This window comes from Apteryx mantelli, chromosome 18 (genome assembly GCF_036417845.1).
Source record: "Apteryx mantelli isolate bAptMan1 chromosome 18, bAptMan1.hap1, whole genome shotgun sequence".
NCBI lineage: Eukaryota > Metazoa > Chordata > Aves > Apterygiformes > Apterygidae > Apteryx > Apteryx mantelli.
In genome coordinates, this window is record NC_089995.1 from 15857188 (window position 1) to 15884732 (window position 27545).

At 52.9% G+C, this 27545-nt stretch overlaps 1 protein-coding gene across 1 annotated transcript in view; it reads right to left on the reverse strand.

Annotated features, from left to right (window-relative positions):
- Positions 1-27117, reverse strand: part of LAMA5 (laminin subunit alpha 5) — a 98773-nt gene extending 71656 nt beyond the window's left edge. Inside the window, exons 1-2 of the mRNA XM_067307608.1 lie at positions 26821-27117; positions 20809-20961 (exon numbers count right to left, since the gene is read on the reverse strand). Of these exons, the coding sequence (XP_067163709.1) occupies positions 20809-20961; positions 26821-27117 (450 nt within the window). The remainder of the gene's footprint in view (positions 1-20808; positions 20962-26820) is intronic.
- Positions 27118-27545: the final 428 nt, after the last annotated feature.

A 27545-nucleotide genomic window follows, 5' to 3' on the forward strand; every position in this document is an offset into this window, starting at 1 on the left:
CGCCCTTCGCCTGCACCCAGCCGCAGACCTTCCCTCTACGCCCTGAAGGTCCTCCCGAGGTCCAGAGCCGGTCAACGATCGAATGTCCCCGAGCGGCGGTTTTGAGACGGGAACGAGAGGGAGCGGGGCTCCGCGTTGGGTGCTAGCGCGGATCCCGGTCCTTCGTCGCGTCCGGGCCGCGCCGCCCCGCGACGGCGCTGCGCTGCCCCAACCTCCCCGGCGCCCGGGCGCCCTCCTTCGACAAGGCCGCTGGAGGCCGTGCCGCAGCGGAGCCCTCCGAGGCCGCGCTGCCGGCGGCTTTCCAGCCTTCTCGGGAAAGCCCCGCGGGAAGACGCGCAGCCTGCCTTTCCCAGAAGCCCGAGCAGCTGACGAGAACAGAAACGCTCCGCTCCCGAGGAGCCGTCCGGGAGAGTGTTTCTCCTCTAAACTTCCTGACAGGTTTGGATTCCTTCGCAGGGAGGACTAAGGCGGGCTTGTTATTGTAACTAACAACAGGAAATTAATGGCTCGCCACGTGGTGGGACAGCAGACAGTCCTGCCGGGGCGGGCTGCCGTCTCCGAGACTGCCAGAAGCACCCGACACCCCTCAAAGGACGCGGCAAGGGCAAGAGGAAAGGCGCCATGCAGAGCCAAAGCTCTCCCATGCACTCCGTTCCACCTATCTGGCCATCCTTTGTTGTGGAGCAACCAACGCCTCTGTCTAGTTCTATCTACCCTGGAGCCCAAAGGCACTTCCAGGCTGAACCATGCCACCCTGCCCCTGCCTTGGGGACGGACGGACAGACAGACAGCCTGCCCTTCCTTTACCAGATCCCCTTGCAGCCACTCACTAGTTGCAGGAGAAGAGCCACATCTCCTGGCAAACGCAAGGCTTTTTTTTTTTTTGGAGAAACAGAGTCAGCTCCTGCTGTTTTCCAGCACTCAGTTATCTATCTCAGCAGGCAGCCGGGCTTTGCCAGAACAAACAGGACACCAAATAAACACTGCATTAAGACGAAGCACACTGCAGACACGTGCGGTCGCTCTGGTCTTGCTCCCGCGGCGCAGGCATCTGCGGCTGCCTTGCTCGCCGTAGGGCCTCACCCCTCCCCGACCTGCCCCAGGACCGCCGCGGGGGCGCTTCGCTCTCGAAAGCCCGTCTGGCTGCTGACGGACAAACCCGGCTCAAAGGCAACGGTTTTACCTAGCTGAGGGCTGATGCTTTCAACACATCTCCAGCTATCCCGGTCAGATATACACCAGCACGCAAAGAGGAGGCCGACTGCAGACAACATCATTCGTCTAAGTCCTGCCACTCAGACGACACCTAACCAAAAACAGCACCAATCCACCTGCTCGCATGTTTAATATTGAATTTCTGGCCGATGAGGCACGGACAAAGTCCCGCAGCCAGGGACGGGAGGAAAAGGCACAGCCCCAACTTCCCTGGCACGAACACACGGAGCAGGAGGGGGTTTCGGGTCGCGCTTCTGACCTAGTTTCAAATCCGGGCAGTTTCTATTCGCAGACGAGCGCGGAGCGCCGCTCTGCACGGCCGGGGCGACCACCGTCCCCGTAAGGCACCTGTCACCCCTCTCCCTTTCGGAAACCCAACCCGGGGCAGCTACACCACAAATTCGCCCGCATCCTGTCCAGGGCTCGCCCTGTCCTCGGCCCCAGGGGAGGCCACGGCGCGAGGAACACGAATACCAAATTGCGCAGGATCGCGCAATCGAAATGAGACACCGTCACGGTGACACGAGGAAAATGAACCCCAAAGCCTTCAAACATGAGCACCAAAGAGTCTCCTGGTCTGCACCACCACAAGCTCGCATGTCCTCCTTCCCAGTTCTGTAGGTGAGTGGTAGCAGAGCTACACGTCTGTCCTACCAAGCCTCTCTCCCCGCTCATTCCCCAGAAAATAGCATTACCAGGGGGATTTATTACCCTTCAGCACAAGAAAAATGAAGAGCAATTCAAGTCCCTGTTATGGATACAGTGTAAGCACCGGCTTACAAGCTCAGCATGCCATGGACAGCTGGCTTGTGTCCTTCCCGGGGAGAAGCAGGACCACCAGCACAGCTGGCAGAGCCCACCTCACCTCCACTGCGCTCCAGGATTTACTTGGCTGTTCAAACACGGACAGCGAAACAGGCAGCATGCAACGGCACGGAGGGAGACCTGCTCAGCAAAAGCACTACCCAGCACAGCCGCTAATTGCTGCTGCGTCCGTATTGTGCATCTGAGCCTCGGAGCAAGACCTCTAGACATTAGGCTCTTATCTGGGAAGCAGCAGGAGCGCTGTTGTAGCATCTCACGCTACCACGAGATCAACAGCGAGCTTTTAGCAAACTGGTGTGAATATCCCCAAACACCTCTACGAAGGCTGCTGAGAGCAACCATTTACCGTCTATTCTTTATTGAACGTTTTCAGTTCCTGCAGAGACAGGCAACTCGGAGCGTAATTCGGCACTGAAAACAGCACCGTGTATAATGATGATATAAACACTATGGGGTCAATAATGAGAAGTAGCTACCAGGGGAAGGAGACGGTATCCCTCAGCAGGATGCATGCTAACCTGAGAGGGCTTGGCTCGCAAGCTGTTAGATATCTGTACTTAGCAGTCCAAGGGAGCCCACTGTACTGCACAGCTCAGCTCTCAAGGGGAGATTTATAAATATTTTCCAGGATAAACATTTGTAAACAGTGTCTTTCAACTTGTCTGAGACCAGACTCTTGATCTCCTGTTTCTAAAAAGCGTCGTCATCTTCAAAGGAAGGGAGGCAAAGCCATTCATGCAAACAGGGGAGCTACAAGGAATCAGCACTGCTTGGCACCAGTCTCGTGGAAGTTGTTGTGGTGGGTGTTTATAGTAGATGGTGTGTCCACCAAGCCCTCCCCTCCGATTCCTCCCAGCGCCGTTCCCAGACGCAGGGTCCGTCACCCTCACGGCCTCCAGAAACCAGATCTGCTCAGGGAAACGCGATCGTCTCAATACCTCCACTGCTGAGGGACAGGGGTCACATTCTGCTAAGATCAGAGCAAAGCAGACTGGCATCCACTGCTGAACCGCGCAGCTCATGAAATCAATATAGGCTCCACGGTAGTAATTTCACCTCTTCAGCTCTTTGAAGAGTTCCCTCCCTTCCCTCTGTGCTGGCCAAGAAAGTAGGCTCTGGGTGGTCCCTTCCAAGACAATAAATTGGCTTGTTGAAAGCCTGAGCAAGAGAAAGGTCAGACGCCTTATAAACTAAGCAAAAACAATAGTGTAACAGAACTGTTGGCACGTAATTCAAAGGATATGCATGTCCATAGAGCTGGCTGCACCACGGAAGGTGTCATATCTCATCCAGACACGGCCACATTGTCCAGGGTTCCCCAGAAACAGAGCAAAGATGCAACCCTCATTGCCATGCCCCAAACCTTCAACTCTGTCTACAGAACAGGGCCAAGGTGTAAGAAGTTGAGCAGGTGTCGTACACCATCGTGGACAGTACCCCCCCCCCCCCATGCAAAAAACATACCCCTTTGGGGAAGCAGGATTCAAATTCTGCACTCCCTCACTCATGCAATCAAATATCTCCTTGCAAGGAGCAGCAATAAAACCCCCAGACTTTTCTGCAGGCTCAACCACGAGAAGGCAACACCATATACACACATGCACCTGTACACACACACACACACACACACACACACACACAGAAAAAGTCAATGCAGAGACTGGGGGCTGCCTAGAGGTGATTGCACGCTGCAAAGCCACTGCTGAACGTTTACTGTGGGACAGCAAAAGAAAAAACAGAAGCAACCACAATATTTCTAACCAGAAATAGCAGTTCCACAAGCCGGGTGGGAGACAAGCCATGCTGTCCGCACAGGCAGCGTTACATGCCACCGAGAGGCCGGAGAGCGCGAGGGCTGCCGGCACCCGGCGGGGCGCAGAGTGCACCGGACTGCGCGTGGCACAGCAGAAGGGAAGGCTCGAAAAGCTGCTCGCCTGCATGGTCAAACTCTGCAACGCAGAAACGGGGGCACGACCTGCGGACCAGCACGTCAGCCCTGCTACCAAACCGCCACTTAACCTCAGACCTTTCCCTTCTGCCCATGCACTTCTCAGCCTGCTCCAACGCGATGGGCTCTGCGCGGCTTTGCAGGACGTTTCCCATGCCTGGGCTCTACAGGAGTGTTCATTCTCCCTTATCAGCTCCACGGCCCCAGCTTCAGGAGCTGACAGTCAGCCCGTATCCCAAACGCAAGGGAGGAGATGTGTTTTCCTCCACAAGGATTACTTCTCTTTGGTCTGCCTTGGAGGTAATACCGGCACACCCGGCTCTTCAGAGGCCAGGCAGAGAGCAGCTGTGGGTACGTGTGCTGAACGGTCCTGAGATCCCAGGAGGTGCTACCCATGCCCCTGTTGAATGGGCCCACTCCATCTCCCCTACCCGCACCCCTCTTTTGGTTTCCAATTTTCCTTAGAATTGACACAGTTTTGTTCACTGATGCCTAGGATGTTTCCTGAAAACAGGGAGCACAGGATGCAGAGTGCAGGATTCACAGCGATGACAAACATGCCAAAAGCTAAGCGCCCAGAGCCCTGCCAGGCCAGATGACTACCAGCCCAAATGGAAAAACTGGTGCACACCCCTGCCTACCTCAAGAAGGGTGCTAACCAGCACCACGCACACCCGTGCTGCAAGCTCTTCTTCCGCGCACCACGGCAAAGCAGGGCAAAACTGCACAGCCAGAAAGTTACTGCGCTCCTGCTGGCTCCAGGCATGTGACGGGGCATCTTCTAGCCCACAGTGTTCCTGACCCGCAGGCCCAAAGGCAATGGGAAAATTCCCCTTAGCTTTGGTGGCAGCAAAGCATAAACACGGGGTAGATCACAGCCACTGAAGCTATTAGTACCATGAAGATTTGTTAAGATTTTTAATTCTGGGAAAGAATGTCTCATGTTTGTGCCTAGCTCCGATTCCAGCTTACGATGGGAGCTGGCAAACGCAATGGTAGTACGAGTATTTTAAAACCTGGCTCTTACCCTTACCTTCATCTCTACACAGATTATGCACGGCCTCCAATTTTTTTTTTTTTTTTTAAAAGAGTTTCCACACCAGAGCCCCCTCCCAGGCTCTGCTATGTACAGAGTGGTTGTTGATTTGCCTCCTGCCTATAGTGCAAATCCTAGCAAACCTTGTTCCGAGATGGGCTGTGACTTGCCAAAGTGCACAAGCTTACTTGTCCCACAGCCTGCCTAGTATTATTAAAAGCACCTTCCCAGGACTTCACTGCACCTTTATTCTGATGGTCTCAAAGAAGGCAAAGCCTCCTGGATGAGGAGGAGAGAAAGGGACAGACAGCAGGGACAAAACACACACAGCCACCTGAGAGTGACCTTCCAGCCAGTTTTTAGCCCCATTCTACGAGCTGGCGCTCACACTAGAAACTGCGGCTTTGCACTGTAGCAACCTGCTCCAAACCCCACTGCCTCAGACCTCAAAATGAGAATTGCCTTCCAGAGATTATAACTGTCCAGCAATTCAGAACCCCCCAGCTGTCCTAAAGGCGTTCCTCCTGCTCTGTCTGGCCTTCTGCTGGGAGCCACGCAGCATCACTGCAGGGCAAACATGCATTTACTGCTTGTTCAGCCCCTCCTGCTCCCACTGCCCAGCCCTGGAAAAGAACAGAGATAAGGGGAGTGCTACAGAGAAGGCAAGGGCTTAAGAAAGCTGCGATTTAGTGGAGATAAAAGGTATGGGTGTGTAAGCCCACACCGTTGAAAGAAAGACCACTGCTGAAAGAGAGAAGGGCATGTGCAAAGGTATGTGTCTAGGGAGGGGGCATAGCAGAAGTATGTCATTTACTTTGGAGGCTAAAACTGGGGTTTTGAGCAATGAGTGCCCCAGTCTGATGAAATACATCCAGCTGGCTGCACAAAGAATGGAAATGGCTCTTTGCAAATGGCTCAGCAGATGTCTGGGCACCCTGGTATGGTGGAGAGAGGGGCCCCGCAGCTCAAATGAGTGCCCATTCCTCTGCTCTGCAGCTTCGAGCAAACACTTGAGCACTTAGGGAAAAGGCAGAGTAGAGAGGGAAGCAGAGCCACACGGCTCTCATCTACGAGGCCCATTCCACCCTTGCTGGAAGCAGACTTGCTTCTCTGCAGGGTGGGCTAAAGCCCCCATGTTCATCCTGGTTAGAGTGAGAGCACATGCTGGAGAAACCTAGACTTCCAGCTTCATACAATCAACTCAGGAGACCCCGTGAACCACCCTCTGCTCACATTAATGGTGACACACACCTGACAAGGTCCGGACTCTCACTTTTTCTGCACACCAGCTTACCTAACAGCACTTTTAACATCTCTCAAGGTCACAGCAGAAGAGAGCCTGGTCAACAGTGTTGTAGCTCTTCCTTCCTCACTGCCCTCCTGCTGGACACCTGCTCCCTCCACCAGCTGAGAAGCACTTGCGCAGTCCAACCACCTCCAGGGAGCAGTTTCTAGTCCTTGCGCTCAGAGCGAGAATTTAAGCCAAACTCTAGATAAATGAACGTGGTGGTGGAGACGGAGTGCTGAACGGGAGGAAGACCTCCCGCATAAAATACAGGGTGTAGGCCAAAGTCTTCTCCTGGCTTGGACTGAAGAGGTTATGAACCTAACCTGGCCAAAAGCCCCCAGCCCATCAGACCCGCTGGGGGAACTGCTCTAGCAGGCATCCCTCTGCAAAGACCCTCTACCAAAACTGTTTGAGATAACTTAGCTCACTGACTGAAGACAAAGTAGTGGAGGGAAGAAAATAAGGAATTAACCTCACACAAAAGTCACATCTCCAAACATCAAGGGACTTGCTGTATCAAGGGGCAATCCCCCCTCTCAAGTCCTTGCCGAAGGAGGCAGGCCTGCTGGACGCGGAGCTGGAGCTGTGGCAGCTCCACAGAGCCCAGATCAGCTACAAGCTCCTGCCCAGTAAATCACAACTCTGAACCATGTATTTCAGCTGCCCGCCCAGGGCACAAGCTAAGCCAGGAACAATATTTCAGTGTAGCCCTTACTCTGAGCACGCAGCTCCCCCGGTTCCTGAATGAGACGTATTCATTTTTCACGCTGCTAAGGGGAAAGCAAACAGCTTAAACGTCTCTGTTCCTACACTAACTCTCAAACACATTTACTGCATATCTTATCAGCACAGCTTTAGGAGCCTTTCTAAGTTGTTTCAAGACTTTGGCCTTCAGAAACCTGGAGCTGGGGGTGGAAAAAAAGCTTCTATTCGTACTTACCAAAGCATAGCACATTTTCAAGAGGACATTCCTACCATCCAGAACAAACAAAGCTTCCCGACTGTATATTCTATGTATTGTTTAAGTTACAGTAAGTAATACCTATCCAGGTTCATTGTGCAAGACAATTTAGATGCTCTTAGGAGTTCCTGGGCCAATTTACAACTGAAATGGAGAAGCTGGACAAAAGAATACTTGTTTCTGCCTTACCAAAGGGTTCAAATTCAGACATGGCAATTCACTACTTTTCTTGCCACAGTCGTTACAGATCTGAATTTGTTACAAAAAGGCTTTCTGCAATGATGGGAGGACTTGGGTGTCACCAAGAAGAGCCTGCAGCTGTAACATGGTGAGTCGTGCAGGAGCAAGCATCTTAACCGCACAACTAAATTCTCCTAGAAAATCCAGGCCTATCACAAGTTTGGCACATAAGTCACCTAAAAAACCACAAGACCAATTTTAATCTTGACAAGGCACAACTTGTATGGCTGTGAGACAGCAATTTCACATCAAAGAAAGGCTTTCAGACCCAGCCGGTCCATTGCCCACACAAGTGGTCTCCTTCCTTGTGCTTATGGAGCCAAAGAACATCCTGGTCACACATTTCACTTCCAGAGCCGCAGGAAACCTACTCCAATCTGCATGCCAACTTCAGCTACAAGCATTTCCTTGGGCTGTCCTTTTGGAGACTGGGAGAACAAAGCCACCTTGGCAAGTGGCCACGGCTACAAGTAAATATTTCCCCCATTCTCTTGAACTGAGTGGATATCCTGTTACAAACCTGCAACCATGGGAAGGGTGAGGAGGGGAAGGAAAGGGAAGAGGATGAATTAGCTAAAAATTGGCACAAAGTGATAGGACTCAGCATGCCACAAAAGCCACCAAAGGGTTTTTCATTTTAAATGGCCAAATGCAGAAGACTAGCAAATCACACAAACCTAGAGGAGGCCCAAATTCATCAGCACCCAAGAGCAGTAGTACCTAAATTCTTCCGAGTGTAGAGCTGGTTGGAATCACCTAATCTCTATCTGCTTCTGACTGCAGCTCTACAAGGAGGTGAATGCTACTTCCTTCCCTCTCTCCATTCCCTGTCTTGTTTTCACCTCATCTGCTCCCAGGGCAGAGCACCGCTTTTGGAAACTCCCTTTAGGGGCCACCTTCAGGCAGCAGCTCCAGGTCACACAGCTGTAGAGAAGACCCAGCTCCAACAGCGGCTCTGTGCTCAACCACAAGCATGGGAAGGACATTCCCATGCTCACCTAAAGCATGCTGCCCTGACAGCTCCTTCTCCCTTCCTCCAAAGGGGAAGTCTGGCAGGGGTCAGATCTCACCTGAAAGCTCTGGCTCCCTGGCTGGGCCATGCTGATTTTGCTAACAACGTCTTGGGGAAAGCGGCTTCCTTGCATCATGCATTAGCTCCCTGCACCAAGCCCTGACTGAACAAGCTTCCAGACCTTTCAGCAATACCACTTTTTAGTAACTCTTCTGCTTGGTTCCTGCAAGCCCTGGCAACACTGCGCTTGACACTACAGTTGTTAGCAAATTTCAACAATGCCAAACCCGACACGTGCAAGCAAGTTTATTCTTCTAAAAAATCTGTGTTCTAGCCATGCTCTATGCTAGCATTTGTCAGCAAGTTTCCCCACCATGACACCACCATTCAGAGCTGGGTTAGCTGACCCAACAGCAGCGCATACCAGGGCCACAGTGGGATTAACATTCCCGATGCCACTGCTAACAGCAGCAGAGAGCTGCAGCTCCAGTGTTCGCGAGGCAGTTCCTACTGCCATTCAGACACACAGGGTTCACAAATACACAGGTTTTTGTAGTCACGCAAAACCCAAGAGAACCTTGTATTTGCAGCCCCATTTACACATACTTGAAACAAGCCTACTCCAAGACAGAAAGCAATGACTGGTAAAGAAAGGAAAAAAACCCCAAACCCATCCTGGATCCCAGCCAAAGTTTGATGCCCACTGAAGTTTGGGCGGATGCAGACTTTGCAAAAGACTGAAAAAGGATTAAGCAACAGCTTTAGCAAACAGCTAGGACAACATGATGAAGTCAGTGGTACAGATTTCTGTTTGCAGTCCTGAGTCTGTGTTTACAGTTTGCAACTATGTGCAAATACCAGAAAGCCATTCTTTTCCTCTTCCCATCAGGGCTTGGCATCATAGGCATTTAACTGGATCCAAGAGATGCCTACAGCAGCATGCCAACTGTTTTTTGGTCACACTGCATGCTCTGATCCACAGTGACGGGAACTCATGGGAACCCATAAATAGAGCTCAGCTGAGTGTTTGTGTATTAGAGCTCAACAGTGCTCTGTATCAAAGCAGGCAAAGAAAGAAATGGGAAAGAGCAACTAAATGCATTTGTCAAAAATTGTGTGTCAGCTCTCAGGATCTGGCTGTTTGCTTGTCACTGCATGGGCTGTGCAAACAATCACCAAGAAAACTCAAGATGCCAAGCAGAAGATGCAAAATTATTCTCAGCCAGAGCACAACAACTAGAGCTGAATTATACCTACATACTTTGCTAGTAAATCTGCTCAAAAGATGTCATTTTCAGCACATGCAGGTACAATGGTACAAGCCATCAACGATATGCAACTTTACTAGGAAAGAGGCACCTTATTCCAGCAGAACCTATTCTGATTTCCAGGTAAGTTATACCATTCATCCTAGACAAATGCATCTCTGCAAGAGGGGCTCAGCTAATTTAACTCTGTTGGCAGAGCGCCAGAGCTTCTGAAGGTAGATGTGGCTGGGAACAAGAGGGATCAAGTTTTCCACCAAGCCGGTGGAAAACTTGATCCTTATGTCTTCCATAAACATTATTCCAGCAGCCAAATGCTTCCTCCACCCCTTATTTACTGGAAGGAAGGACAAGGACAAAACAATTAAATCACCGTCCAAACACAGTCCTCCAGGAGCTCTGGCCGACGAGCCCAGGCAAGTCTTGCTGCAGCAGCTGAAGCAGTTGCTGCCCCCGCTACCTGCTCCTCTTCTCTGCCAAATGTTAGCACCCCTGAGCACAACCGTCAGGAAGGAGCATGTCCCCATTGCTGCTGCTCTGCAGCAGTCTGGTGCCTTCGCTGTGGCACCAGCATGTCGGACTACGGAGAGAGGAGGTGCACGCACAGTTTGCTCTGCACCTTTGCTGTGCTATAGGGACAGAAATGGACAGCTTGGTTTAGGGGACAGGGAAGGGTTTCAGTTGCCACAGTGACATCCACCAGACCTTGGCCAAGATCCACTTTTGTCCCAAGCCCCTTAGGTCCAATGGGTCCATGATCACACAAGCAATGTACTGCTCTAGGAGCAGGGTGGGCAGCAAATATGGTCCTGAGATTTGCCTCCCCTGTGGCCTTGCCCTTGATAGCTAGCAGGTGATATCCAGATCACCAAGCCTTAGAGACCACAACAAACCATCTCAAAAAGAGGACTAAAAAGGGAACTAGATGCTGAGCCCCTTAAAGGACACCAACAGCCCCTCTGTTCTCCCTGTCTCATGGTAGCTGTCCTTCCACAGCAGCAGTCACAGGACACAGGTCACTTGGAGGAAGCCAGCACTGCTGCCTCCTGTGCTGCCATCGTTTCTTGCACAAACAGGAGCTGGTCCACTCCTGACCTACCTTCTGTCAGCAGTGATCCCATGTTAATAAAGGCCTTTTTATAGTCACGCTTAGCAAGTCTTTCTTTGCAGCACAAAATAATGTCATTCCACCCATCCTTGTCAGTCTCTGGTGATCACATCCAAGGTGATCTCCAAACCACTGCACTGTCCTTGCCTGCTGCAGAGTCATCAAGGCCTTGTCCTCTCTGGATCTCCTAGTTGACAAATCCTAGTTCCAATCTTACCTCTCTATCCATCCCTTTACTATGCCTCCAGAAGCATAAACTCAATAACCAAGTCCATGAGAATAGGCCATGTTTCCCTAACTCGGATTAGTCATCACTGATCTAAACTTCACCTTCTATTTCCAAAGTGTGCTTGTGGCTGTCCTGCCAGTTGATCAAACCCAGTACACCTAAAACAGTGGTTTGAATCTTCTCTTCTCCTTCTTCCCACAACCACTTTGGATAAAACCACCATCCAACCCATTGGTTCCTCTTTGTAACATAGACATCACCTTCAAATTTCAACTCCACTCCTTGTCCAGACAGCCTGGCTCCATCTAAGCCTCACAATCAATCTCTCTATAACTTGTCACAGCTGTTTCCTAACCATCCTCAGAGCTAAACCACTTTCATTTGTGCTCCAAACTTCATCTCAAGCTTGCTTTTCTTCTGTGTTGACCAACACAACTCCAACGTACCCATAAGCCATTTAGAAAGACTTTTCTGTCCCATCATTCCAGGCTTGTGCCTCTCACCTTGCACCTTTCTACACACTTCCCTTTTGTCTTCTATCAAAACAGAAGCAGCGTATTATTTATATTGCACTGCTTGGCATTAAACATAGGCGGGGAGGTGTGGGATTTGAAGAGCATTCAATCCAGAAAACAGGAAGCAGCTAGGATCAAGGCTGGGCACAGCCCGGAGGCCCACATTTTACGACTATAATAAAAGGATGAGGCAGAGAGATGAAAGCAGGGCTGCGCCAGGCTTGGTAAAGCATCAAAAGAAAGGAGCAGGGGGGATAGAGCAGGCTTGAGGCAGCAGAGAGGTTGATTAGGCACATGATCACAAGCACGTTTCAGCATCTTCCCTGCCAGCCCAGTGGATTGGAGCCAGGAAGTGGCAGCACAGGAGCTGCAGAGGCCAGGGACAGCTCCCGGAGACCTGCTGCGAGGAGGACGAACTTCCCGCACGGAGGGACTTTCCACAGGGATCAGGACAAGGGGCAGGAGCTGACGTTACTGTGCAAGGCCACAGGGCGAGTGCATCTCCCCAGCCCACGCCTGGGTCACAGAGAGAGCAGAGCCGGCAGCGTCTCCAAGCTAACAGGCCTTTGGCTTTAGCAGCACGCCCTCGGGTGCACATGCAGGGCACGAGTCCAAGGACAACTAACTACCCCCCAAGGCGGTGAGAGATGATGTTGCTTGTCTGAGGAAGATGGACACAGCAAAGACGAAGGCAGCCTCAAGGTCAGGGCTGCACGCAGCAAAGCCAGGAGGTTCAGGGGGGCCTTGGCTCAAGAAATCATTCTCCTCCCAACAGACCAGTTTTGTACCTGTCCCTCTGACACTTTGGGTGCTCTAGCTAGGTAGAAGGTTGTATGCACAAAACAAGGGAGACGGATGCATTATTCCTGTTTTGGAGACAAAAGCGAAAGTACAGAAAACACTAACACACCTGCTCAAGATGCCAGAACACTCGGACACTCGGTGCCAGAGCTGGGTACACTGACCTTTCCAAAAAAAAAAAAAAAAAAAAAAAAAAAAAGGCCCTGTAACATCCGTTTGCAGAAGGAAAACAACTTTCTGGTAAACAGAGGCCTGACCTAGATGGTTCTGGTCCGTTTTAACTCGCCTGGTACAACCCCGACCTGGCTGGCTGCAGCCGACCCCGGGAGCATGCCTACCCGCGCACATCCACACCCGAGTCAAGGCAGCTCTTGTTTACCAGCGCAGCCAAGCAGACACTTTCCAGGAGAACAGCAAGGAATACAAGGCTCGCCTTCCAGCTACTCACTGCAAAGCAAAGCCTCCGCACCGCCAGCTCGCAGTTTGCCTGACCTCTCCCTGGTTCGCGCCTGCCCCGAGGCTTTCTCCTCGTCTTTGAGGAATCCCAGGGAGCTCGGCAGGAACGGCAGCCTGACGGCGGGGAGGGGAGCCCAGCTCGGGGGGAGACGCTGCCGTCAGCTTCCTTGCTGCTCGTCACGCCAAAATAATACACAATCATATCTAGGAAGAAATTACAGTGGAAATCTTGCATGCACTTTTTAAAAACAGTAATTATCCTTTCATCCGTCTTTACCTAGAGCCGTTGTAAGGAGCAGTCTGAAGCTTAGTTTTAACACCTGAATTCTCCGTACCTGGCTCAGGTCTAGGCAGAGCAAGGGTAGCCCCTGGGAACACTGAGCAGTTGCAGCACAAGGGTCATGTGTACAAGATGCAAAGGAAAAGCAGAAGCACCCTCCTGCGAGCCCACAAAAGGTGCCGCAACACCGAGCCCTCGGCTCCCGCTCCCTCGGCTCCCGCCAGCCGGGAGCCTGCTGTTGCCAGCGGCTGCAGTCGGACAGAAACGCAAGGGCATGACAGGTCTTTGGGGAATCAGAAAGGTTACAAGTGAAATATTATCTACTCATTCCAGCCCTGGAAAATTGATTTTAAGCAGTACTGGTTCATGTCATAAGTAAGTGTAACATAGAATTAAAATTCACATGTCATCCATGATTCACCTAAAACGGTATTCTGCACATTTTTTCCCCTAGCAGCAGTAACAAAGAGGAAAGAAATCTCAGCCTTGGCTGCTCGGGATCCTGGAGAAGTGAACTTGGCATCTGCCTCTGCAGTGCTGTCTGAAAGGGAGAGGACGGGTTCGCTCCCCCGACCGGAGGGGACTCGGACCCTCGCTGCATTACCAACCAGGCACTCCCTTACTTCTCACCTGAGCGGCTCCCGCACAGCCGCCAGAGCCAGGAACCTCCTGGGAGCTGGCCACAAGCACAGAAAGGTCAAGAAGAGCCAAGTGAAAGCAAAGTCTCCCCTTATCAACACAAAAAGGGCTGCTGGTCTGGGTCAGGGGAACTGCAACTTGGAAAAGCCCAAGAGGCCTTCACAAGCAAAGGTCTTTCAAACGAAAACGGGGAAAATATCCTGGGAGAGAAGAGAAGATCCAGCCAGCCGGGCTCCGTGCCAACTCTCAGCTCTGCGCTCTCTCTCACAGTTGCACCTTTTCTGCTCTTGCCGGAAAAGCATCACAGATACGCACCCCTGCTTCCCCTCGACAGCCACGCTGAAAGAGAGCGGCACGGAACAGGCTCCCTCACCCAACCGGGAGCCGCGAGCCATCGCAACGGGGGAGCTAGGAGTGTGAAGATCATAAACAGACAGAGATCTTGATCTACTTTTGAAGGATTTTGTGGCAATTGCGGAGGACTCCACGCAGAAGCAGCTGTAGCCTCAGCAGGTGAGGGCAAAGGGTTTCTATTCAGCCTGCTTAACACGCTTTATTTTTAATACAGCTTTTGCTCCAAGAGCCAGAGAACAATTTGGAGAAAGAATGTCTTTGTTAGGGATTTTATGCCCTGGCCCTTTACGTAAGGTGCAAAAGCTCATGCTATGCTTCACTAGGCCCTGCCACCCTTTCCTCACAGAGGTCCCCTCACATGATGAAGACCTAGTAGTCTTTAAAGAAAGAGAAGAGAAAAACAGAATTATGTACAAAAATCTCAAAAGCTTCATCTGTTCTTGCAATGCCCCAGCAGATGAGGCTGCCTGAGGCCCCGAGACAAATGGAAGCTGTACGTTTGCTAGCAACGTGTGCTGGGGAAAAGGATGCAGAAGACATCCCCACCAAGGGGAAAGAAGGAAGAGACACATATTACCTCTCCCTCTATGCACAGCAAGAAAGAATGGGATGCCTTAGAGAGAAACTATGTCACCCACACACAGCTAAGATATTGCACAGCAACTGAAAAGAAGCTGAAAAGGGAAGATGAAAGAAAGGAGAGGTTTATATACAGTTTTTAGCAAAAAATTCTTCTCAGATGACCACCACCCCTATTCCACCCCCAGCTAACAGCAAATAGCCACCAGGAGAATGGCTCCCTTCAACAGTAACAGTGTGCTGTCTCCTGAGATTTCATGAGTTTTCTAAATAAGATGGATTTTATTGTATTAACTAAGACAGTGAATAAACATGAGATTCATATGTATCCTGAAAGTTTTTGCTAGGGACAGGGAGGTAAGCCTCAACCCATCAGTCTGGAAGGCTTTTCTTCCATCAGTCCTTCCAAGAGTTCTCCTAAAGGTCTCCAAGAGCAACTTCCATTACTATTTTGCTGTAAATGAAAATAAAAGGGAGGCTAGAGACTAACGAGAAGGAAGAGCATTGTGCCAGGCCAGTTACTATGTTCACGTTCAATGGTGTTGCTTTAGCATTAGGCCAGTGGCATTTCACCCGCAGAACCCAGCCCAGACCTATCAAAAATTATTAGGAATTTAATATTCGTTAACAAGGAACCAGTTTGCTTAAAACAAAACGCACAAAAGGGATTGACCTGTTCACACAAGTTGGGCATTCAGCCACGTACCCAGAACCTACAAGCGTCCTGCACATCTAACCCTCGTGCAAAGCAGGTCCCAGAGGGCCGTGTATGCAGCGCAAGAGGGAACAGGAAGAAGGTTCGTGCCCTGGAAATCCACTGCAGGAAAAACAAACACCTCCTCCCGAGAGAAGCCTCACACTGAAAGAACAGCAGCCTGTTGGCCAAGGGCCGTTGCGTGGACACAACGCCTGGTACGTTCTGTGCCGACTGACACCTTACGATGGAGTTAGAAGAGCCTGGCACGCATAAGCTCGCCAGCTAGCCCAACAAGGGGCCAGGAGAAACGGTAGCTTTGACAGATCCCACCGTAACTACTAGAAGACCAAGAGACACTTCTCAAGATACAAGGTAAGCTGTCAACCTACTCCCTTGCCTAGACACATCTCACCGAGACTATGAAAGGCTCCTTCAGACTAGCCCTGGGAGCTCAACTCTCAATCCTTTTCATTTCCTTTCTTTCTATTTTCATAACTTACCAATGAACGCAACTTTTTTTAATTTTTTTTTTTTTTTTAAGTCTAAGGTGACCTGCATTTTAAGCATGTTGGTTGGTAGCAGTAGCAGCCTGGAGCTCTGCAAGGGAGGAGGTTTCTCTTCTCCCAGGGGGACCGAGGTGAGCGGATGTAGCTGTTTCTCGGGGTGGCCAGGGACGGAGGGGAGCTGCGTGCCCTCTCTGAGCAGTGCTGCAGCAGGGCTGGGCAGCATCCTCACGAGGCTGGTTCCAAGCACTGCCAGACACGGCTCTGCCAGACCTAATTTACCCCTTAAGTAGAGGCTTTCAGACATAAATCCTGGTCCTGAGTAGGATGAGAAGTAAATACCTCTGGGGGTGTAAATCAAAACTCCCTGCAAAGCTTCATTCCAAAGTTCTGCTGTTCTCCAGTGTCACCAGGGCCAGGAATCTTGGGGGACGGGGGCGGACGCTATCCAGCCACCTTCTCGCTGTGGTAATTAACCCCAGGCAAGCACTGGCACGAAGCTCCTGCTCTTGCATGACTTGCAAGCATTCCTCTCCACAGCATTTATCATAAAGCACCAACTATCCATAAACATCTCTGGGAAGGGCTGGCCTGGGCTCACCTTCATGCAAGGAAGATGTCAGGCCCTGGCAGAAAGCCAATCATTCATGTTTCTTTAAACCTCCTGATTTTTGTCAGCTCTGACTCAAACGACCTACTTGAAGAAAAAAAAAAAGAGAAAAGAAAAAAAAGAGAAAAGAAATCTTCCATCACACCCTTTCCTCCCCTCCACCCAGTGTGGCACTTAATCACAACAGGATCACAGAGGACAATTCCAGCGGTGGCAGTGAGTCACGGTCTCCTGTCCCCTGCTTGGCGTGCACAGCCCCTTTGCAGCAGAGGCCCCAACCACCAGATGCTTCCCCATTTTCCAGCTGACCTGGAGGCTCCGGGCAGGAAAGGGAAGACCTTGGAGCTAAGCAGCAGTGGATGGGCTCAGTAGCCTCGCAGTCCCACCACGGGCCTTCGCCCTTCGAGCTGGCTAGAAGAGGATGACCTGATCTGGGGACAAGTTCAGATTACCCAGCAATACCACAACACACTATTGCCCCCTCATGGGGACGGCGTCCTCCAGTTCCTCCACCCAGAGAAACTTGAACTGTGCTCCAACATGGTGCCATGACATTGTATTTTGACTATCCAGACCCATGGAGTCACCCGATCTTTCATCCTAAACTATAAACATACTAAATCTTTAAGCACAAGGTTATGATTAAAAGCAAGAAAACCCATCCTCTGTTCATTCTCTCTTCCCAACAGCTCCTAAGATCCAGTTAACTTTCCTCCTTGGAGTTGTTTGCCTTATTTCTAGCTCCCAGATCACGGTATGACATGGGAACTCTAGGTGACTTCTCTTCCTTTCCCAGTTTTTCACCCTAACCATTCTGAAAAGAAAAAGTACCCCTCCCCAAGGAGGCAGGAGCAGCTGCAGCATCGGAGGGAGCAACTCGGACCGATCCCCCCCACCAGCAGATAACCAGGCACAACCTCTTCCCGTCCAACGGCGCGAGCTCTGATCCGCCTTGCCAATGAAGCCGTTAAGATTAAGCCACCGCTGGCACTAAGATGACATGATGCGAGTATTTAATACACTGGCGCCAGCTGGGTGGCCAGCCTGAGCGGTTTTTTAAACTGTTGTTTGCCGGCTGTGACCAATATTCCTCCCTCTCTCCTTCCCGGAGGATTTTAACATCCCTGTGAGGAGAGTAAGCTTTCAGCCAGCAAAAGCAAAGACCAACAAGCCGCTTCACTAACTGCCCCTCTCCCAGCTGCCACGGCCTGGCCGCACGCTCGAGCGGCTTGGTTCTGGCTAGTAATTAAGCAGCTACGACCCGAGGAGCAGCGGGGAAGCAGCGCAACGAGCAGCCGGACCTCGGCACCGGAGCCGTCCCGTGCCACCACGAGGGCCGCTCCAGGGATGTCCCGCGCGGCAGCACCGCGCCGCCTGGCTGTCCTCCAGCGCCGGCACTCATGGCACTCGTAATCACCCCAAAGGGGCAAGAGCTTTCAGCGACCCTCAGTCCCTCCAGTTAAGCCTTAATTGGTCCAAGGGCTCCCCGGAGGGCTACGGGGAGAAGGAGAAGCCTTGTTTGCCAGCCAAAAAAGCCTGCTCTCAGACGAGCCTTTGAGGGTGTTACCTGCGCTGTTTCACAGGTATCCAAGGAATTTCCAAGCCTCGCTTCCAATTACAGCAGCCTGCTCGAGCGCGTGCCCTGCGGACCCGGTTGGGTCCTGAGAATTCCTTTCTTTACCTTCCTCCCTTTCAACCAGCCTCAGCTTCAAAAGGAGGAAATTAGTGATTCTGTACCATTTCATCTTGTTTCTATTGCCTGACCCGCCGAAACAAAAGAGGGAAAAGCAAAGAAGTGACTCTCATCAGGAGCAGAAACAGGTTATATTATACATGCCCTTATTGTATGCAATTGCTATAAAGAGGAAGCTGCTAAAAATGGGCTGAAGCTTAAGGCTTGTGCTCCTGTTGGGACAAGCTGGGCAACCACGTACTTTGCAAAGGCAGGAGGGAACCAGAGGGATCTGTAAGCCCAGAGAATAAGCCCAGCAGATGAGGCAATCACGACCGCACCGCACGTGCAACTTTTGCTACCAACCTTACTGGGGCGAGGGTGCAATCCCACCCCCCCAGGATATGGGTGAGCAAATACAGAAGCTTGAGAGAGGAGGGTGGAAAAGAGAAGGTAAGCTTAGGCCAGCACATTTTTAGCAGTATTCCAGCCCCCCGATATTATTCCAGGCACCAGTTCCCAAGCTCTGCAGGCTGCAAACCCCCAGGAAGCCAAACTTCAGCAGCTTGCAAGCATGCAGCACTGGTTAACTCTGGCCTGAAGCCAGAAGATCTACACAGAGAATGACAAATAGGAGAGGAAGATTTCAAGGTAAGTTGGTCTTTGAAGACCCCCTCTAAGATGAGCAGCGAGCGATCAGAGCGAGCTGCGCTGTGGGCTGGCCCTTGGTCAGAGGGGGGAGCGCGAACGATCCACCCACCCAGCAAACTACTGTTAGTCGGGAGGTTTCCAAGAAACACAACAGATGCTACCTACATCAGTTAACGGGACCAGCACGCTGCCTCCAGCTCCGGGAGGCCTTGCCCACGGAGCTATTACGTTACGTGCATCGTGCCCGGGGCGTTGGGGGATATTTTGCTTTAGATAGCTGGCCCTCATGGGACAGAACAGGTTTACCGAGAGTGCTGAGAAGACCCAAATGAGCGCTACAGCTGGCAGGGAGTGGATCAGAGAGCATCTTGGGGACTAAAACATTTGAGACATCTACCAGAAGGGTATGGTCATCAGTACATCCCAGATCTGTAGAGATCCTCAGTCAGACACTTGGGCTCAGATCCCTCGCAAACAACGATGACAAATGAGCCTTTGCTCCGGTGTGAGAGGGAAAAAGCTAGCTGCAAAGCTACTGCCAAGCTTTAGTGCCCACCCAGACGTGAAATCACTGCAATCCGAGCAAACTCCCAAATAAAGCGGCAGTCCCGTCAGACCCCAGAAAGGCCACCCGAGCAATCGAAGCGGCCCGTGACCTACGCAAGGGGCGAGCCGTCCGGAGCTGCTCTGCTCCCACCCCGCAGACCTCCCAGCCGGGCTTTGCCCAGGGAGCACCCGAGCTCAGCCCTTGGGTGCCGCGCGGCTGGTCGCAGAGCCCAGGGAAGCGCAGCGGAGATGAACACCTAGCCCTGCCCGCTCCTGGGGACACTCCAGCAGTTAACTGCTAAATTGTCGTAAGGAGACTCCAGAGCAAACGTCCCAAATTTTGAATTCCAAGGCCTAAACTGTTCCCAGCCTCCTCCGCCTACCCTGTTCCGGCAGTCGAGGAGCCGGGGCTACCGGCCAGCAGCCTCCCCCTCCGGACAGCGCGTGCTCTCTGCAAAGGACAAGCTCGGGCACAGCTTCGGGTCAGACCCGCCGGCTATCTCCTGGGAGATGCTCCGCTCCCCTTCCCTGGGCCCCATGTGCTGATGCCCTGCAAGGCGCTGGGGCTATTTAAATACTGAACGCAAGTACTGAATATGCAGCCGGGCGGCACCGCGGGGAAAGGAGCGCCTCCCGTGCTCCCTGCCCCTCAGACCAAAAAGCGGACACATCCCGCAGCCTTTTCGGTCTCTCGGTTATAACATCTTCCTGCCCCTGCAGCTTTCAGAAAGGACATCTTTTCTGACACTCTCCCCTGTGCTGAGGAAGGTCCGAGAGAACACCACGGTTCGGTGCTGAATAGGAGCTGCAGAGGAGGCCGCGGGGGCTGGTCGCCAGAGCTATTGCAATGTTAATGCTCTTTGACTTGCCAGCGTTAGAGACCAAGGATCCATTGTCATTCTTTTCCTTTTTTTCCTGTTTTCTATAAAAATGCGAAGACCTTCAGAACGAAGTTGCTCTTTTGAGAGCCCCAAGGATTTAAATGCACCAGTTAAAGTTTTACAGCATAACCTTAAATTCCTCAGGGATGCATTTTGGGTCTGGCAGCAACATGTTCTGGGGTGAAGCTTACCTATCCGGCTGCCCCTTTGGTAGCCAGGTGCTCGCTTTCCAACGGCACCTGTGTAGCGCGGCAGGTTTTCATGAGTGGTGTTGGCTGACCCAACTTTTAGGGAGACCCTAAGCGGTAACAGCAAATAGCAGAGACTGCATTTAAGACAGACAAAAAAGTTTTCTCCCCAGAGTCTCCTACCCTGTCATTAAACAAGAGGGTTTGGTCTCACTCCTTGAGCAAGGATCACTGGAGCGCTTTGAAAGCGCAGAGGTGCAGGTCCTTGCCAGCATGGCCTACAGCATCACCAAAGAGGACTTGGGTTACCTGTCCAAGGTCCAGGGTGACGTTGACTTGGTTGAACTCCAGACCCCTGGAGAGAGGAGGGCTTTGCCACCAGCGCTCGGTCCCGTCGATGGCATTGCTTATGGGATGAGCCTTGTTGCTGTTCGCAGAGGAGCAGATGTCGCAGTACTGGCCCTGTTGGAAGGAAAAAAAATAGCATTTAACTACAGCCAGAAAAAAAAACACAGCACCAAAGCAGCGGTACCCTCCAACCTGCATCTACGAGTACTGGGAGAAAGCCAGACTACCCGGGCGAGAACAAATTCTAACAGGAACATACAGACACAAAGCAGACAGGTACCGGAGCAATTCAGAAAATGCAGGATCTGAGCCTGATGGTGCAAACTGATACATAAACTTTTTGTATGCACCAGTTTAGAGCAGGGACTGAAAAAGGAACAAGGAAAAGCTTGGAGGAAAACAAACACACACACACCAACTAATGTAGAACTTGGACTGCCCTTCTGTATTTCAGACATGCACCGAGCGTTGGGGTAGAGGGGCCTGGGCAGAAAGTGGTGGCCAGATGCCAAAGAGGAGGCAGCAGGGAGCCCAAGCCCCTCTTTGCTGTCCCCAAGGTAAGCCGCTGCACTGCCGCGGGGACCGAGCTCCAGGGCCATCCAGCCTGAGCTCCAGGGCCATCGGCCTTCAGCTTCTCCGCGGAGGCTGCCAGCCTTGCAGATACCCCAGAGATCCTGAGCTGGATCCTGACCATTCCCGGGCTAGGACGGAGGCAGCCTGGCAGTTCTTCTATTCAACTCACAGCCCTCTGGTGCTTGTCAGCCTATTCATTTCACAAGCACAGTCCTTTCAACTACATTTTCATGCTTAATAGTCTGGCAGCCAAGTCCCTTTTTGCTGGTGATGCTACAACGCGAGGCCAGAAACGGACAGCCCCTGCTGTCAGCTGCCCCGGCACCTAGCTGCAAGCAGACGCACGAGATCTTTTCCGTCTTGCTTTAGTGGCGCGGGCTGCTTTGTCACCTCTCTGGACACGCTGCCAGGGAAAACAGCTCCGCAACTTCAGCAGCACCTCCCCGGCAGGATCAGACAAAGACCTGAGCTCTTTCCCATTTAATCCACAAATGGATTTTATCAACTCTTAATGGAACCTGCAAACATCCCCGAAAACCGTCAAGTTGTTTCGTGCAGCCTCTGTTCTGTCACTTCAATTGCTGCTGTGAGCGTCCCACAAGGGAACTCTGTTCTAGGCACCTTTCCTTTAAAAGGTGCAGGTATCCCCAGGCAAGCAAGCCGCCCTCGTCTGTCCCAGCCGCAGCCAGCTTTAATATTATACCAGGGCCATGGTCTTGAGACGGGGGCAATCCACTTCCCATTACTCCAGCTGCACCCCCCAAGGGCTGAAGCAAGACAGAGATCCCGCAGAGCAACCATTTGCGATTTTCCAGATGCCCCAAACACTGGAGGGGATCACAATCCTGAAGGAAATGGAGAATTCCCAGCATTCTTCCCCACAGCCTGGCCGCATGCTATCCACAGGCAATTATGCAACACAAACCGTTCTGAACAAGCACACCTTTTAATTAACTCGGCTAGAGATATGAAAACAGCAGACAGGCAAGTGCAAGGCCAAAGAACAGGGCAGCTGAAACCGTCCGGTATAACCCCCCTGCCCACGCGATGAGCTCCTGCTGCACCGGGAGGGTCAGGACGCAGCCACTGACACGTGCTTCGGAGGGGGAAAGACGTTCACCGGATAAAGCCGACCCACCGAAGAGCAAGCCTTTAAAGGGAACCGGTGCAACAGGTTGCGTGGAGATTCCTACGGCACTGTATAAATCTCAGGGTGGGTGGGGGGGGGAGGGAGATGAGATTACAAAATGGGGATAAATAACAACAAAATAAAATGCTTTCATGCTTTAAATTCTTGCTACAGAATTAAAAACAGTTTTGAACCGAAGTTCACATTGATGTACAATGGGCATTTCAAGTTTAATGAGAGGGGACTAAAAATTAGGATGAGCTACCACGCATTTGTAACGCCGATGTTTCCCTCGCCGCTGCTGTGCGGCTTGCACGTGTTCACTGTCGCGATCGGGAACAGGTCAGCAGCTGAACGGAGCTCGCTGTAAGGGGTGTCATCGGACCCTCGGATGCACCAGCTCCAGAGGCAGACAGAGGTTTCCTTCGAGCTGAGCCTAAACACGACAAGAGTCTTTTCCAGCTGCTCATATTTTGGAGCTGCTCACTCTCCTGAGCAGCACTTCAGATCGCTACGGGGCAGAGAGAAGCTCCGGCATCAGCAGCGGATTTTAATTAAAAAGCCACTGCAGCTCGGAGTTGCCGGCTTGGAGACAGCGGATTCCCAGAGCAGGAGAGCAGCGGGCATCACCCAGCTCAGCCAAAGAAGGAGCTTAAGAAGCGCGAGGAAGTTGCACAGGAGCGCAGAGAACCCAATACCACCGCTATCGGAGCGGACGGCAAAGGGAGAGAGGCGAGGAGGAGGTCTGCAAGGGAGGGCAGCCTCCAGAGCCCTGCGAGGCCTGATCCCGCTCCTGCTCCAGCAGCGGGAACTCTGAGATTTCCCCGCAGCACAAAGACCGGCCCGGCACCCTGCCGGCACGGCTTGCCTCGGCCAGAGCAGATGGCTTTGTCCTGCTTTATCTGGCCTTGTCGTGACCCAGCATCAGTTCTCCTCACCTAATTTATTGGAAAACCGCAGGGAGTGTGACCCAGCGCTGGCTGCTCGGGATAAGGTAAACAGGGCAGGAAACGGAGGGATGAAAAGTAATATTTCAGGCAAGGAAAGTCCACGTTTGCAAACTGTTAGCGGGGCTGTCCTCGCAAATCAAGTGGCTGCTTACACAAAGTTAGGCAGGTGTTATTTCACTAGGTGTCTTTTCTGCAGGCAGCTGTAACTTGTTCTAAAAATTGCTTGTTTTCTGCTGCAATTAAACCACTGATGTCAAATGCTTTCATATATGTAAACACAGAAGAGACACGTACAGAGAGGAACAGCCGCAACTGTCCCATTTCAGGTGGTTGCCCAAACCATCAGAGATCCCAACTGCGCAAAGCCCAAGAGACAAGGCAGAGGATAAAAAAAACACAGGGCCAAAAGTGCCATTGGTCACTTACCACTAGAGGAAATCAAAAGAAAATGCCACTTAATTCAGAGACATTCAGGTAAAGAACAAATTCAGACCTCACCTGTCAAAAAACCACCTGGAACAGTGAGAGGGAAAGACCTCCGGAAAGCTCTGACGCTGCTCAGGTGAACGTCAGCTCAACGGGGTGATTAAACACGTGGACAAGTGTTTTGCAGCAGCGGGACTTAGATGAAGAAGGATTAAATGAAAGCAAGAGACATACTGATTTGAAATCAGTGAGGCTTGTTGCACTTTTAAAGTCTAAATCCATCTTGGAAGCCAGCCAGCTGCAAGCATCTTCAACATAAGCTTGATCAGAAAAACCCCAAACCTCTAGTCTCCCTTTTGCCTCAACTCCCCTATATTAGTCAAACACGCCGTTCATTACGGTGAGATTGCCCACGCTGATTAGCGAGTGGGACGAGGCTGGCAAACCTCCATACAAGACCCTCTCGGTGCACCTCAGTATCGACGTGCATCGTATCTTTACAGGCTGTGAAGCCTCCTGCAGTTAGGAATGGTGTCTTCTGCCAAAGAGCCTTGAATAAAGCGAAGGAAACTCCTTGAAAAGGTTCAGAGCCTTCCCACAAGCTGTGCCAGAAACACTGCAAGTGTCTGCAGGGCAGCATCGCTTTAGAAGGCTTAACGATTCTTAAAATGTAAGGAATATCACGTTTTAAAGTCTGCGGACTCCCTTTTCTGAAAGACTGCTACAGTGTCAAACTAAAACCAGCAGAAAACAAGAGAACGGACTGAACTCATCAATTAGATGGTTGTACCAGTGTTTACAGTAGGTCTTCACTCCGGTGAGCCCCCTTCGCCACCACCGCCCGAGGAGAGCTCTCTGAAGCCCCGAGAAGCATTTTTCCAGAATTCCTGACCAAAGGCGCTTTGATGCCACGGCTGCACCGGGCACCAGCAGCACGGAGCAGGGAATGGGGCCAGGAGGTGACTCGACCTGGCCTGGCGGCATTCGCGTGGAGCTCATTATTGCCACTTCAGCCCTGTAAATTGAACACTTCCCTCCACCTCCCTGGCCGCTTTAGTCCCCAGGGGGTGCCGAAACCCCCAGCGGGGATCAATCGGGACCTCTGACCTCTAGTTTCCTCCCCTCCCTCTTGGGTGCTGCCTGCGGTCACGGAAAGGAGCCGCCACAAAGGGATTTTTCTAAAGCTTTCGGAGCGACCGAGGGCCGCCGGCCTAGGAAGCGGCGCTCACATCAAAGCGCCCCGGTGCCAGAGCCGCGCGGAGCACGGGGAGCCCCACTCGGCACCGGGAGCAAGGATCCGTGAAGACCGCGGGGCCGGCAAGGGGCTGCACCCGCAGGATGAGTTACAAGTGCCCCCAGCGCCGGCACAGCCCGAACGTTTTGTCTGAGCTGCCAGCGCCTTCCGCGCGGTTTGCCAGGGCAGGCTCGCGGGGCGGCAGGATCGCGGGCGAAGGGCAGCGGACTGAGAAACGCCCGCCAGCATCTGCCAGCTTTTCGGAGCAATCTCACGCTACTAGTTTTGCTTGGCAGATCACTTGCATTTGTTTGCAACTGCACATAGTAGCAGCTCCTTCTTTACCCTTCCTTACTACATTTTAATATGAAAACTAAGGGACAATCACTCTAGATGCAACAACTAGATCCCTACAGTCTCCTGCTACTACTACTTAAAGCAAAGTTTATTCAAGCTGCATTATTTTACAGTGTAGCAAATTGAAACAGATCCCTTAACTTTAAAAGGTGGCAAAACTCGGAGAAGACGATGCTGGCTTTTCCCCCCTCCTGTCACATCTTTAACAATTTCTGCTACAAACAGGGTGAAACTCCACGTCACAACCACACAATAGCCCAAAATCTGCAAATAGTATGACACCGACTTAGGACAACGTGGCCAGAACAAGAGAAATGCTTCTAAAGCTAATCTTAAAACAAAGCCACCCCTACCAAAAGTCCAAGAAAGGCTTGATCTGAGAAGGTGACAGTTTTCCCCGCTCTCCTTTTCATCACCAGCACATACAACATGGACAATCCTATTGCTCCATTGCAACAGGTGAACGGGTGCTGGGAACCTCAGAAATAACAGCAGAAAACACCGGCAGGCAGCAGCAACCTAACTGCAGTGTGGTAAGCTTCTCTACGCCGCAAGAGCAGTTCAGATTATAGTTGCTTCTCCCTACTTGGGCCGCTCCACGGGAGGGCAGCGGGTCTGCAGTTCCTGGAACTAAAACTAGCATTTTACAAGTCCTTTTACAATTGTTCTTCCCTCTTTTCAGCGGAGCCATAGCCGTTAAACCGCACGGCAGCTTTTACCATCCGCATTCCCAGCTGCAAGCCGCCTGGGCTCCACTGCAAACGGGACCCTGAGAAAAGTCACCCGACGCTCGCGTACCCAACGCGCGCTCCTAACTTCCTTCCCTCTCTCTAAGCCGCCTGCTCATCCCGACGCCCCGCTGAACGGCCGGAGCCGGGACCCGCTAGCGCCGGCCGCGCTCACGGCTGCCGCGCTGCCGCTCCGCTCCGCTCCGGCCGGCGGCGGCGGGGTTTAGCGGCCGACTCGCCCGGCGTTGCGTCAACCTAAAAACCGACACCGTTACAAATAACGTCACGGGAGGGCGGCGAGCGGCGGCACGGCCGGGCGCGGAGCGAGCACGTGCGCCCGGGGGCCGGAGCGCCGGGGGGGGGGAGCTCGCCAAAAGCCCGCGCGGCGCCGCTCCGCCCGGCTCCCCCCCGACGGGGCCCCCGCACCCCTGGTGCACCCCCCCCCCGGAGGGGGGCAGGGAGGCGGTTTTGATACCTGCACACGGCTCCCCCCCCCCCAACTCCCAGAGAGCTGCCCGGGGCAAAGGGGGGGGGGGGGTCCGCCCGCCCGCTCCCCCCCCCAGCTGCACCCCCTACCTGGATGGTCTGGTTGGGGTCCCCCCCCGCCACCGGGCCGCCCACCAGCTTGCAGTAGAGGTCCTCCACGGCGCGGCCGCCCGCCGCCTCCTCGCCGCAGGTGGCGGTGGCGGCGATGCGGGTGCCCTCGGCCAGGTTGAAGTAGGGCGGGTGCAGGCTGTGCCCGTTCACGTCGCCGGGGAAGGAGGCGGGCGGCCGGGCGGCGGCGCCGGGCAGCGCCAGCAGCAGCGGCGGCAGCAGCAGCAGAGCCGGCCGCGCACCGCCCCGGCCCCGGCCGCGCTCCGCCGCCCTCGCCATCTTCACCGGTGCTGCACGCCGAGGAGAGGAGGAGGAGGAGGAGGAGGCAGGGGAGGAAGTCAGGAGCTGCCCCCCCGCCGCGGGGGGCCCGGCGCGCTGCGCGCCGCGCCGCGACATCGGCATCAGCCTCCCCCGGCCCCGCTGCTGCCGCTGCTGCTGCTGCCGCTGCCGCCGCCCCGGTCCCAGCTCCGGCCCCGGCGAGCGCCTGGTGCCCGCGGCGGGGAGGGGCCGCCGCCACCGCGCCGCGCTGCGCCCTTAACCCCTTCGCCGCGGCCCCGCAGCCCCCGCCCCGCCGGGGAGGGGGTGGGGGGGGGCGGGACAGGCCCGACGGGACCGACCGCTTTAAAAAAAGTAAGAATAATAATAACCGACAGAGGAAAGGGATGGGATCCTCAGGGAAACAATGTGCCTATTGTCTCTGCGGGGCT